The 14,413-nt window shown below is 38.8% G+C and overlaps 1 protein-coding gene across 1 annotated transcript in view; it reads left to right on the top strand.

The window, feature by feature from the left end:
* Positions 1 to 522: 522 nt before the first annotated feature.
* The window catches only part of ERAP2 (endoplasmic reticulum aminopeptidase 2), a 37,761-nt gene continuing 23,870 nt past the window's right edge, over positions 523 to 14,413 (top strand). Inside the window, exons 1-7 of the mRNA XM_080803782.1 lie at positions 523 to 574; positions 1,916 to 2,276; positions 2,416 to 2,532; positions 3,299 to 3,993; positions 7,857 to 7,995; positions 11,488 to 11,622; positions 13,281 to 13,401. Coding sequence (XP_080659908.1) covers positions 3,440 to 3,993; positions 7,857 to 7,995; positions 11,488 to 11,622; positions 13,281 to 13,401 — 949 coding nt within the window. The 5' untranslated portion in view covers positions 523 to 574; positions 1,916 to 2,276; positions 2,416 to 2,532; positions 3,299 to 3,439. The remainder of the gene's footprint in view (positions 575 to 1,915; positions 2,277 to 2,415; positions 2,533 to 3,298; positions 3,994 to 7,856; positions 7,996 to 11,487; positions 11,623 to 13,280; positions 13,402 to 14,413) is intronic.

Below are 14,413 nucleotides of genomic sequence, written 5' to 3'. Positions count from 1 at the left end.
AAACCACCAGGCAGAGTACGAGAGTCTGTGGGGTCCCCTGTGGTCTCCACATGGGGACCTGCCTCTCTGTGTAAACAGGAGGAAACCCCAGGAAGGTCTGAAGCTGGGCGCGCCATGATCAAGCGGTAGCGTCAAGGATGAGTCCGGGGCTGGCACCAGACCAGTAAACTGCCGGACCTGACCTTGAGGAGCCAGGGAGACTTGATTGAAGGCCATTGTGAGGAGTAATGAGGACCTAGACTACTTTAATAACTAGGGGAATTGTTTAAAATTTGGATAGAAAGAGATTAAAAGTGAAGAATCAAAAGGACTTTGTAACAAACCGGAGAGGGGCAGAATCAAAACAATTATATGGCCCTTTCACAGAGGACGGAGGAGGGCTTGAAGCAGGGGGAAGTCTCGTGCCTTTTGGACTAAAGCTCTTGTCCTAAGCCCCTCTGTAGTTCGTCTATACTCTAACGAACCAGCCAGTGTTGTAATCAGTAAGCATGCAAAGTTCCGGGTCCTACCAGAACTGAAAGTGAAATCAAAAGTAAATTCCCCTTCATTCAAATCTGCAACAGCGTGGATTAAGGTAACTCCTCAACATTTCTCTTCCATTTTTCTTAAGACTCAGAACTTTTCAGTGAGGATAATTACTGGAACTTAAGATATAAAACTGCTGTATTGAGGAGATCTTGTCATGTTAAGTGAGGCTCCGGGGAAAGGGGGTGGGAGGAATCTGGCACGACACCCTCGGCATGTGTGTGAGGTTAAGGTTGGGACTTGATTTAAGAATCCTTCAGCTTTACTGACTCACTCTCTCTTCCGGAGATCTCTCAGCTTTTCCCAAACATTTCCTGCAATTCCCGTCTTGGATCCCAGGACGTTTTTTTCACTGAAGTGCTATTGAATATAAAGGAAAGTCTCCCAGACTAAGGGTCAAGGGCTGTATTTTAGTCCCAATTTTGCTTGAAATTTCCCATGTGATTTTGGGAAAATCACTTCCCCTCAGTTTCTTCACCAGGACACCAAAGACATATTAGCTGGCTTTTCAAGTCCTTACTGATCTAAGGCTAAAGGCTATATGAATATGAGTAAATAGCAAAACCTTTCTCTCCAGTCTTACCAGTAAAATACAGCTTTCTTGGAGTGTATCTGCTACAAGTGGGGACAGAAATAGTTCTTAATCTATGCCAGAGAATTCAAGTAATAGTAATCACAGTAATAATTTAATATTTAACATTCATTATGTGCTTTGTATGTACTAAATATGGTGCTATGCCAAAATCTTCACATGAATTCTTTTTTTTTTTTAAGATTTTATTTATTTATTTGAGAGAGAGAGAGAGAGAGACCACAGAGGCAGGGGTGGGGGAGCAGACTCCCCGCTGAGCAGAGAGCCCAATGCAGGGCTGGATCCCAGAACCCTGAGAGCATGACCTGAGCTGAAACCTAGTTAGACGCTCAACAGACTGAACCACCCAGGCACTCCTAGCCATCATTTAATGCTTATCTGAAAAAGATGGAAGTGTCATCATCTTTTCAATTAAAAAAATCTTCCCCAGATTTTTTGAGATATAACTGACATTATAACATCGTGTAAGTTTAAAGTGTACAACACTTTGGGCTCCTGGGTGGCTCAGTTGGTTAAGCGTCTGCCTTTGGCTCAGGTCATGATCCCAAGGTCCTGGGATTGGAGTCCCGCATCAGGCTCTGCACTCATCGGGGAGTCTTCTTCTCTGTCTCTCTCTGTTGCTTGTCCTGCTTGTACTCTCTCTGTCTCTGTCAAATAAATAAATTTTAAAGATCTTAAAAAAAAAAATAAAGTGTACAACACCTTGATTTGATATATTTTTATATTGCAAAATGATTACCACCATGATATTAGCTAACACCTCCATCCCATCTCACAATCATCACTTCTTTTTTGTAGTGAGAAAGTCACGGACCTACTTTTTTGCGAGGACAGTGGGAATCTAGTCAACATTCAAGTGCAAGATACAGTATGACTATCTGTAATCACCATGCTGTATATTAGATCCCTAGAACTTGTTAAGTCTTCCAAATGAAGTTTGTACCCATTTCCCCCACCGCACAACTCCTGGGAGCTGCCACTCCACTGTGTTTCTCTGAGTTCAGCTATTTTATATTCCACACAAACCTGATACATAATATTTATTCGTCTTTCTCTGCATGACTTATTTTACTTAGCATGATGTCCTCAAGTTCCATCCATGTTGTTGCAAATGGCAGGATTTCTTTCTTTTTCATGGCCAAATAACATCTCATTGCAGGTATATATAGCACATCACTTTTATTTGTTCATCTATTGATGGCACCTTAAGTTGTTTCCTTATCTTGGCTTTGAAATGTCTTATTTTACCATTCTTGTTTGTTGTTGTTGTCCCTTTAACAATACGTGCTTGTCTGCAGTAATATTACAAATTGGAGAATTAAAGTAACTGTTTGGATAATTAATTCTGAAGAGCTTGCTAACGAAAAAAAAAAGGAAAGGAGACTGTTCATGGACTGTGTTGGAGCTGGGAGGAGGTAAGTAGAAGCAGGTGGCTGGGTGAGAGTCAGAGTTGAATCACCTAAAATAACAATATTGTTTGTCCTCATTTTATATTTTGTGATTTTACCCTTCTAATAAGGATAAATCATCTTAGTTCTATTTAGAGGCAGTGAATTCAGTTTGATTTAATTTTTCACTTTCAAAGGTAGCCTAAGATGAAGAACACCAAAACAATTTTTAAGTATTCTCATTAAAAATATTATAAACTCAAATTTTATTTCTTTAGCTTTTGATATATTGGAAATATACGTTGACCAGCATCCTTTCCAACAACAGCCATAGAATAAGGCCATTCAGATAATTTTATTCATTGAGAGAGGTGAAGTTCAATGCCACTAATAATTAAAACTGGTATCCAAAGAATATAGAGTTTGTGACTCAAGACAAAATAGAGACCACTTGTGCAGCTAATTTTCAGGTGTCCAGGATACAGCCAGAATGGTGTAGCCAAATATTAAAAACATTTAGCACTCAATGAATTTACGTACCTGCCTGAAGTTCATTACATAGGAATGCAGAGGGAATTCTACACATAAAATTTTAAGGCATAGTCCTTTCATTTGGCCTCCACAGGGCTTTTAGTAATAATCAAATGATAGCTCAATTTCTACTTCATTTTGTGGTTATTTGGCTTCTTTCTATGAAAGCAGGTTTTCTCCATTCACATACTTTTTTTAAAAGAGTAATTTATTAATTGAACTCATTTTCTACATGCTATGAATGTTTTTTTTCCCCTTCTAGGTCAAATCCGTTTATTGAAACATATCGTTCAGATCCTGTGTGACGTAACTGGAATGGGTACAGTGCTATAGAGAATTAAGAGGCTTAGTCTGGATATTAATTTGTCTTCTAGAGAATAGATTTAGTATCCATTCTTTTGCAATGGCCAATCCATGCAGAAAACTGATATTTAATATTTACATGGGATTTTACTGCTCAGCCATTATGGCCAAAATATGCATTTGTTCTCAATTTTCAACATCATCTATTGATCCATTCAATAAGGACCCTGGGGCTTTCCCCGTAGCCACCAATGGGGAACCATTTCCTTGGAATGAGCTAAGGCTCCCCAGGGTGGTCATTCCTCTCCACTATGACCTTTTGGTCCATCCAAATCTTACCTCCCTGGACTTTGTTGGTTCTGAGAAGATTGAAGTCTCGGTCAGAGATGCCACCCAATTCATCATCTTGCACAGCAAAGACCTTGAAATCATGAATGTCATCCTTCAGTCAGAGGAAGATTTGAGATACAGGAAACCAGGAAAAAGGCTGAATGTTTTGAGTTATCCTGCTCATCAACAAATTGCACTGTTGGTTCCAGAGGCACTAATGGCTGATTTGAGATACTCTGTGGCTATCGACTTCCAGGCCAACTTAGCCAATGGTTTTCAAGGGTTTTATAAAAGCACATACAGAACTCATGGTGGTAAAACAAGGTAGGACATCGCTCTAGCTGTTTAGTCTCTTACAATAATTTCCTTATGGGTTACAACTCTTTGCCAAGGAGCACATTTCAGCAGTCATTTTTGAAAAGCTCCATAAAGCGTGGAAACTTGGAAGAAGCAGCAGCTCTGCTGTTTCTTGAGGAAATATTAGTGAAGATGAGAACACAGAATGCTAAGGCATAAACAGCTAGAGGGAGAATGACTAGGAGGAGAGACCAGTATGTGACTGTGTTGAGACAGATATGTTGGTGTGCTAGGGGGAAGGATGGTCATGGCACAGAAAGCTGAAATAGGGAAGCCTTCTCAAAGGAGGTGGGTCTTGATCTGAGACCAGAAAGAACCACAAGTGAGGTTTGGTTTGAAAGAAAGGAAGTGAGAGTATGTGTATATTCCCCAAGAAATGGCATGACTCAAATCTAGAAGGCAGGATCAAGTGTGTTTACAGAATTGAGAAATATGGTCAATTTCATGAGTTCCCATTTATTGAGCACATGCCATGTGCCAGGCAATGTTCTAGGCATTGAATGTAGAGTGGTAAGATATGTAGGAAGAGACAACTGAACAAGAAAGTAAATTAAATGGACAAGGTAAATGATAAATGCTAAGAAGGAAATAAATTGAGGTGCTGTAATAGAAAGAAAGTGTAGCTGGGGATTGGAACTCATTGATCAAAGTGGTCAGAAGAGTCCTTGCCAAGGAGATGCATTTAAATGGAGAATAATGTTTTTTGGTTTTTTTTTTCTCCAAAAAGGAGAAAATCATGAGGACATCTTTGGGTAGAGTGTCTCCAGACAAAGGAACAGCAAGTGCAAAGGTTCTGAGGTTGGACTGACTGACCAGCATGGCTTAAGGACACTGAACAAAGGAGAGAAGTAGAGTAGAAAGGGGTCATATCAGGCAAAGACTTTGAGCCACTCGTAGATAGTTTAGGCTTTTCCTCCAGTGCAGTGGGAATTCATCAGGAGACTATGATCTGACGTATGCTCCATAAAACTCAAGTGTATGTTGCGAGTATGATACAGAGAGGAGGACACAGGGGACAGTAATTTTTTAAGAGGTCATTGCAGTGGTGTGGGCAAGAAATGAGGGTGTCTTGGGCCAAGCTAGTGGCAGTGCTTATGGAGAGAAGTGATTGAATTTGCCATTTGTTTTGGAGAGTAAAACAGACAGAATTTTCTGACAGTTACACGAAATAAGAAAAAAAGAGGCATCAGTGATCCATGGGGTGGCTGCTTTGGTTATCCAGAGCCAGGGTGCATCTGGGAGGGTTTCGGTGCTTTCCCACCTTTGATCAGTGACACTCCACTGCCAGTTAGAGAAACCCAAATACAATCGTTTAACCACATAGGGGCCCACTATTTTCTCATGCAGCAAGACGTCCAGAAACAGGACAGGACAGGTTTGCTACAGCACTCTCCAGTGCTATCCAGGACCCAGGCTGCTTCTATCTTTCTGCTTAGCGCCCTTGGCATATGGCTTTCCTCCTAATACAAAATGATTTCCGCACCTCTAGGCATTAAGTCCACATTGTGGCAGGAAGAAAGGGGAAATCGGGGGAGAGGAAAAGGCAAAAAGAAACATTCCAGCTGAGTATTTTACAAAGTTTTCCCACCCAATGACTTCAATCAGGACAGAATGAGTTTTGTTGCCCCAAGAAGTAGCAAGGGACTCTGAAGAGGTGATTTTTTAAAAATTGGGCACATTTTCTTCTTGAGTAAAATCAGGATTCCACTGGAATTGAAGAAGAGCAATGAATAGGGGACCTTACCAATGTCTGCTACATGTCTCTTCTTTCCCATCTTCTGTGCTCACTACCCTCTGAGGACTCATATGTTCACCCCCACCCCCACAGTCCCCAGTGGTCCACATAGGAGAGCCTTTCCCCAAGCCCATGTCTTTGCTCCTCGCCTTGGGACACTTTCCTCACTGCAGCCTCTGTTGTTATGGGTCTTGTTCTCAGCCAGCATAGTACTGGATAGGGAATTTATCATCAACTTCTCACTAAGGCAACATGTGACCAGCGATGGCTTTTTTCATTTTTTCAAGTGACAAGGACTCCACCACAAGGACATACTTTTTAAGGTTATCGTTTTGGAAGATGTGGGAAACTGGAGTGGGAGATTATTATTATTATTATTATTATTTTTAGTAGAGCCGGAGGACTTTTCAACATGTCTCCCATAACTAACTTCAGGCTATTTCTGACTCTTCTTATGATTAATTAGTTCTCTTCCTCCTCAGTCACATAGTAGATCTAACATATAAGATGATTTGCAGCACAGTGTCAATAGACTCATGGATCTCTCTCTCTCTCTCTCTCTCTCTCTCACACACACACACACACACACACACACACAACTTAACTTCAAATATAAAAATAATCCGGTCAACAATAGTTCTTTGAGAAGTAAGAAGTCACTACTTTACATGCAGAGCTAAAATTAATTGTGCAAGTACCAGAAAAAAAAAAACATTAAACTTTTTCCTTTCCCACTGTAGACTTACTATAAACAAAATTTCACATTTGTGAAAATTATTCCAGGCATGTGGAATTCCTTTATACATGTAGTAGCTGCTACCAAATAAAGTCTGAAGTTCCAAGCAAATCAAATTGTTTCGATCCCTAGCCTCATTCCCCAATCTATATTATAGAAACAAAGCAAACTGAGGCATGATTATTCTGGCAACCCCTCTTCCTCACCACCCACCCCCCACACCCCGCCGCCCTTCTCATCCTTTATCTGACCCTAGAGATGTTTTATTCTCCCTCCTTCTCCAATAAAAGTCTGCACTCCAGCTCTGTTTCTTTCTTCTTTCTTTTTTAAGATTTATTTATTTATTTATTTGACAGACAGAGAACACATGTAGGCAGAGAGGCAGGCAGAGAGAGAGAGAGGAGGAAGCAGGCTCCTCGCTGAGCAGAGAGCCGATGCGGGGCTCTATCCCGGGATCCTGGGATCATGACTTGAGCCGAAGGCAGAGGCTTTTAACCCACTGAGCCACCCAGGCAGCCCTCCAGCTCTGTTTCTTAATTGAAGCTTTAAGTCCAAAGAATAAATCTGTAATTATACAATTTCAGACATTATCCAGGTGATAGGGTATAGAGATTTGTCAGAATATCTATGTACTTATTATAGTCTGAGGACTAGAGCTACTTTGTCAGCAAGCAGAAAAAGCTAGAAGTTCCTGGGAGTTAGGCTCCCCACGGGGTACAAACTTTAAAATCCCAGCTCCTTGCCTCTAGTGGGGGAAATCTTAAAGATGTAGTTTCCATTCCAGAGCTCCCCAGAGATCAGACTGACGCTGGATCCAGCCTGGCTTTTTCTTCTATCCTATCCTGCTTCCTTCACTCCTTACCTACCTGCTTAACATCTCCTGGAGGCATATTTTTAATGAAGCAGGGTCTGCTTTCTGAGAACACAACCTAAGGCATCACTCACATTCACAAGTACTCAAATCTCCAACTGAAGCCCCATCCTTAGAGATGGTACCTCACTACTTATATCCTAGTCAGTTTTGGCATCAAGTTGACTGGACATGCCTATCTCATTTAGTAGCTAAGGAACCTGGTATGCTTACTAGAATTTTCTGCGTCTCAACATCCTTGCCTACCATGAGCGTGAAGGAAGTCATATAAGCAGAGCACCCAGCACTGTTTATAATTCACAATTGGCAGCTATTAAACAGAATTTACCCCTGTTTTATTTTAAAAGGCAGCCTAGATTCACTAAGATTATAGTTTGAGAAGTCAAATATATCACCTCTGGGTTTGATAAGCTGTGTTCTGAAGGTATAGTTCATTTCTTTCCTTGCTTTCACTTGTAAAATTCTGGCTGGTGGTTTCTTCATTTCAGAATCATTGCAGTAACCGATTTTGAGCCAACTGAAGCCCGGATGGCTTTCCCTTGCTTTGATGAACCATCATTTAAAGCCAACTTTTCCATCAAGATAAGAAGAGAAAGTGGACACATTGCACTCTCCAACATGCCAAAGGTATTGTCACTTGCAGAAACTTTGGGGGAATCATTCTCAAGTTGAGCCTCGGTCTTTGCTGTATTTTTTTTTTTTTACATTTTTTTTTTGTTTTCAAGATTGAAGCCATTGATTTGTTTTCTCCATCTACATATTATATAATAACCCCAATCCTACTAGATTTTAACATCATTCTGTGTAGGGCATTGTTATACCAGAAGTTTAAAAAAAAAGGTGATTTATATTTGATTCGTATTCATATGGAAACAATGTTCTTTTTCAATCTGTGTTACTTGGCCAATGATGAAATTCAGAGCCACCCAGAGCAGTGCTTCTCAAACTTTAATGTTGAGATGAATCATCTGAGGATCTTGTTAAAATTTAGATTCTGATTCGGCTTGGCAATGGTGAGGCTCAAAGTTCTGCCTTTTTAATCATCTCCCAGGTGATACCACCACTGCTGGTCCAGACTTCACATTTAGAGTGGGAAGGATCTAAAGAACCCTGCCTGGGCTCCTCCCTGGAAATTCTGCTCTAGTCGTCTCTGATGAAACTTAGAAATCCTTTTTTTCTTTTTTTTAAATTCCATGGGTAATTCTTAAAATTATCTATGAAAATCATCTATGGTAGTTATACACTTTTTTTTTTTAACTGAAAGAGACATTTGAACCCTTTATTTGCCCTCAAAATTCGGAGACTCTGAAAGATACGGCTGACTGCGGGCCTCATTTGATATTTCCTGGCTAATGATGTGCTTGCCATTTGTGATGTTTGACAAAATATAAAATAGTTCACAATTGCTGCTTGGAAAGTGAGACAAAAATAGAGGCTTTTTTGATCGTGCTTCAGCAAAAATGAGCAGCCCAGAAGGCAGCTGGGCCATCATAAGCCAGCAAGGGGCCCTACCCCAGTTTTCTCTCTGCCCTCCACAGTGATCAGCCTCTATGCCTGAAGGGGAGAAATGAGTCGATAACACAAGACACTGAATTTCCCTAGATTTCTGTTTCATGCTGGTAAAAAGGTATTTGCTCTGATAGACTGGCAGAACAGATCAAGGGGAAAAGTGACAATACTCCATGTGACACATATCCTAGTTTTTCCCTGACCATCCAGACAGCAATTTAATTAGCCTACTCATTTCCGGGTAAAAATGATCGTGTACTTGAACTCCAAGTCTGCTTTCTAACTGTATGTTCACTTAAGGGCAGTTCAGTCTCTTTCCCAGCAGCTTTTTATTACTGTCATTTTTCACGTGAGTAATCATGGAAGGTAAAGTAGAAATATAATTATTTTCAAGCCTTTTCATTAAAATGTGATGTAAACATAATTGCCATTTCATTATATTAGAACTTAAATTTTTTTTAATCGTTAGAAACCTCCAGCAACTTCTCCTATTTAAGACAAATAAGTGCATGTTTCAAAAATATTTTATATGATCCTTGAATATTTGCATTGTCTCAACTGATTTGTCCAGTTCCCTGGATCATGACTTCTCCAACAAATACTGGCTTCACTTTCTGCTTCTCACTGACATGCCCAACCCAAGTTTTTGTGGTTGACCAAAAAGGACAACTGAAGTCATGCTACAGTCTTACTCTTTGGACAATCACTGCAGCAGTTAATCTGGTTTATGGATTCGTGAGAAGAAGCAACACACATTGAGCTCTCAAACTGCTTAGTTGAGAATACAAGATTTAAGGGAATTGAGGTAGCCAGCCATGTACTAGTTGGGGCAGCATATCATTGGAGGGTTTCTTTCCTTAAAGGAACACACACCTGCTGATGATACTTGCTGTGTAAGGAAAGTCTGGCCAACAGTGAGAAACAGCTAAATCTTTGTCTGGTAACGAATGTTCTGTACTTGGAGATTACATCATCATCCTGCAAGAACGTACATGAACACCCCATGCACTTCCATTTAAGGCAATGTTAATCTTCATGGTTCACTCCAGGTTCCAGAACAAAACTCAGTCTCCATGGGCTATATCTTCATCTGGGGGTAGAAATCAGAGGGAACGCCTATCCATCTCCTAACCACTCCTGCCACCAGTGTCTCCTGTCAGAGACTCTCATCTCCCTAGCGTCCCACAACCTTCCTCCTTCTCCCTTCCTGCTTCTAACACACTTGACTAAATGGTTTTTTACTGAGTTTGGTCATAAGACTACAGTCACAATGCCCTCTCCCCGGCCTCTCCCATAATCCTCGTGTCTGGTAAAAGTATGTGCTCATAGAATTCTCATTGAATCAGATCCCCAAAAAAGAGATTGTTGTTCTACAAAGTTAACTTGCAGGAGGTACATCGCAGTCCTATATATAGTGCTACCTTTCGTAAAGTATTTGGTCAATGTCTGCTGCTTTCTTAAAACTTAGGACCTCATTTTTTAAACGGAATTCTGTAGACTCAAATGCTAGTAGAATTAAATAACATAAACATTTGTCACTTAAGTAGGCTAGGCAGTTTCTGGTAATACTTCAAGGCATTTTCTCTTGCCAAAGCAAACTGCAATCTTATCCAAATAGATAAAACAGGCTTGACAAGCCCTGGTTAGTGCTGTTGCAAGCCTGATCCCTTGAAAGGGATGCTGGGAGGGGAAAGCTAGTCTAAGAGCAGTTACCAATTTAAAGAAAGTGGTATTTTCAGATTATTGGATCTGTATCCATTCAGTATTTTGGGGCATTGTACCATAGTGGAGACCATCTCTGGGACAAGCTATCCTGAACAATTAAAGATAGAGATTGGTAATTACTCAGTGAACTTGACAGATGTGGCTGACCCGTCTGTAGGCTTAAAACTTCTTACTTCTTCCGCAGATAGGCAGAAGCTTAAATTACTAATGACCTCCTTGGCCTGCCTGCTTTCGTTGCTGAATCAATGAAGCAAAGATAAAATAAGACTATGACTCAAGCTGTCATACAGCGAGTGAAGGAATGAGCAATGTCTTTGGAGTCACACGGTCGCATCCACATCTCGGTCTTCCTGTGGAACTAGCCATGTGATCTTGGGCAACTCAGTTAACATTTCTGAGACTCTGCTTCCTCACCTGTGAAATAGCACCTACCTCACACATAAATAAGAGGACTAAAAGATAATGAAAAGTATCTCACACAATTTTGCATCCCATTTCCTTCTGCAACAGAGATTTATTATATAACAAACAAAGGGAAAGGAGACATTCTTTGATATTTTTGCTTAGAAGTGCAGAACTTTGATTTATGCCAGTGTTGGAGATTACTGCATTTCGAGAAAGTAGAAACCCCTAAAATGTTTTTATGCTTTCAAGCAACAAAATAAGATTCGGCATCATTTTGGGTCCCAAAAGTGGTACGTGATGTCTTAGAGAAAGTCCAGGGATAAGAGAAAAATGGGGAGTAGAGGTCATAGAATGTGATGGGCCATTGATCTTCAAGTCCTTCAAAGTGGTGGGAACTTCTTCTAACTCACCTGCTTAAGTGAGTTAATACTTAACTTAGTACTCCAATTTTCAAATGCTGTTTTTTTTCCCTTCCTATAGGTGAAGACATTAGAACTTGAAGAAGGCCTCTTAGAAGATCATTTTGAAACTACTGTAAAAATGAGTACATACCTTGTAGCCTACATAGTTTGTGATTTCAACTCTGTGAGTGGCACCACCTCCTCAGGGGTCAAGGTGAGACTGAGTTCTAATTTTATACACAGTCCTGAGAGCAAAGAGCTTTTATTTTCTTATGCTTTTTATCATGCTTATCTCACAAAATAGGCAAAAAATAAAATAAATTACTCATAAATCCCATCACCAAGATAGAATTACTGATAATATTAGTGTAAGTTTTCCAAATATTTTCCATATGTATGTCAGTATATGAGAGTATATACAATAATTGTGTATACTCATTTTTTTACAAAATTATGTTTAAGATTATTTAACTCTACTTTCACCATAATATGCCCTAAGAACTGAATGCCATTAAAATTTTCTATAATACTTTTATAATATATTTTATGGAACTTTCTATAATATTATGTTAGCAATTGCTTAGTGTTATACTGCATGGAAGTACCAAAAAAATTTTTAGTCAGCATCTTATTTTAGGACATTCACGTTGTTTCCAATTGTTTTCTATAACTTTTTTTCTCCAATGAGACGTAGACTTCAAATTTTTCGAGTCTTCATTATTTGCAAAAACTTACAATACCCAATGGATATCTTACAGAGTTTTGCAAATATCAGTAGAGACACCATCATCATCATCATCACCATCATCATCATCATCATCTGCTTACCCTGAAGAACTAAATATAACAGTCAAAGAAACAAAGAACCAAAAAACATTCAAATAACTGTAAAATAATTCTTATGAAAAACAACTATTAAATGACTATTTCCATTTATATACATATTATATTTACAGATACGTAGATACATGTTTTGAGCAATGCATCTAGATATGTAACACAGCAGCTCTACACTCAGATTCTGCATAGATAATAGACATATGGGAGGTCATGGCACGTAACTTCAGGAGGGTATGTTCCGGTCAGCTTCCTAGGTTTCACATACCAGCTCTGCAATTCTCTAGCTGGGTGACTTGGAGCAAGTTACTCAATTTCCACATATTTCCATCTTTTCATAAGGTTGTTGAGAGGATTCAATTAGATTTCATATGTACACATTTAGCACTGTGCCAGATAAGCCATCAAAAGATGGTAACTATTAATATATCCTTCGTATAAAAGTTCTGAGGGACTTTAGGTCCCTCATTTTATGGTGAAAGCACACCATAAAATGAAAGTAGCACCATACCTGAAACCCAATAAAAGTGGAATGTAATTTAACTTTTTCCATTCAGTGGTTATTTACTTGAGGGGGAGTAAAGGAACATATTTGGGGATTTTTGAGTTTAAAGTCTACTAGATGGAAAGGTGGATCCAATAAGTTCTTGAAGGTTTTCCCAACTCATATACCTACGTTTTATTTGACTTGTGCTGGTAGACACAATTCTGGAAAGCTAGCACTCAAGTGCTAAAATGCATGATAGTGATGAGCTCAAGTGGGCTCTCATGATATAGTGAGTTCATATAGCTTGAAATTTACAGAATAGCACCTAGGGAATGGAATTTGATAGGAGACACAAGATTGCTTATAAGACTGACTTTTGCTAGAATACTTTATGGAATGTCTTATCCCTATCAAAAACATGCTAATTCTATTACAATAATTTCATGAAAAATTCAGTCTACCTTTCTTTGAGTGAGGATTGTTAGGAATGGGATTGTGCCAAGGATTTGTGACATTCAAAGACCACTTCTTCTGATCAACATTTCCAGGTGTCCATCTATGCATCCCCGGAAAAATGGAGTCAAACCCATTATGCTTTGGAAGCATCATTAAAGCTACTTAATTTTTATGAAAATTACTTTGATATCAACTATCCACTTCCCAAACTGGGTAGGTTCAAATTCTGTGTCATTGTATTTATTTTTATTATAGACCTCACTTTGATTTCTTTTTTTTTTGTCTTTATATGTGATTTAAATGAGTACTGAAGAGGTTCAGTTAGCCCAGGAAGCAATAATTTGTACCTCAGATGGTTCTTGAGTGTAGAAAAGAAAAGTATTTATGAGAAGTTTGAGTAGTGTGGATTATTTATTCTTTTATCTGGTTCATATTAAAATAGCTGTATCACATGTTAGATTTAATTGGATGAATTTTCCAGAACATAGAACTTTTTTCTATGCTGTATTTGTACAAGACCAGCAGTCTTTTATAAAATTTGCCAAAGATTTATGTAAATAGCTAGAAATTGTCCCTCTATCTGTTTATAGTACATTTGAAGTTGAAAGATAAGAATGTGGCACAGATTTAAAAATAAAAGAAGACTTGAAGGAAGTAGATAATTTGAATGTGGTAGTAACAGATCTTTACATAGGAAGATACAAATAGTCTATCCTGGTTTTGATTTTCTATCTTAAGAAAAACACATTAAACCATAACTTTGGTTTCATAACATATGTAGGTTGGTTTTCAGAATTTCTGACGGTGAAAAACATTTTTTTCCCATGAGAAAATTAAGACATACTCCTTATCATGTCTTTGTTTCTCTTTACCCTCCAAATCTGTGCCATTTTTCCTTAGAGGAGGTAAAAGGACCACCAAAAGACTTTTCCAGGGGCTTATTCTTATTGTTCTTGAGTCTCAGTGCTTTATTATAGTACAGGTTCTATCTGTTTTTTAGTATAGATATACTAAATTTACCCATAATCCATTGTTGTCTCTATGTCAAAGCCAAGGAAAGATCCAATAACAACCATCAACAACCTTACCTTGTTCTTGAACAATGCAACCTTGGAGATCACATGAAATGTTTTTTTTTGTTTTTTGTTTTTTTGTTTTTGTTTGTTTGTTTGTTTGTTTTTAGATTTTACTCATTTATTTGAGAGAAAGAGAGAGAGAGAGCACA

The sequence above is a fragment of the Martes martes genome (assembly GCF_963455335.1).
Source record: "Martes martes genome assembly, chromosome: 5".
Classification (NCBI taxonomy): Eukaryota; Metazoa; Chordata; class Mammalia; order Carnivora; family Mustelidae; genus Martes; species Martes martes.
Note: the sequence above shows the minus strand (reverse complement) of the source record. Positions and strands in the feature narration are given on the sequence as shown.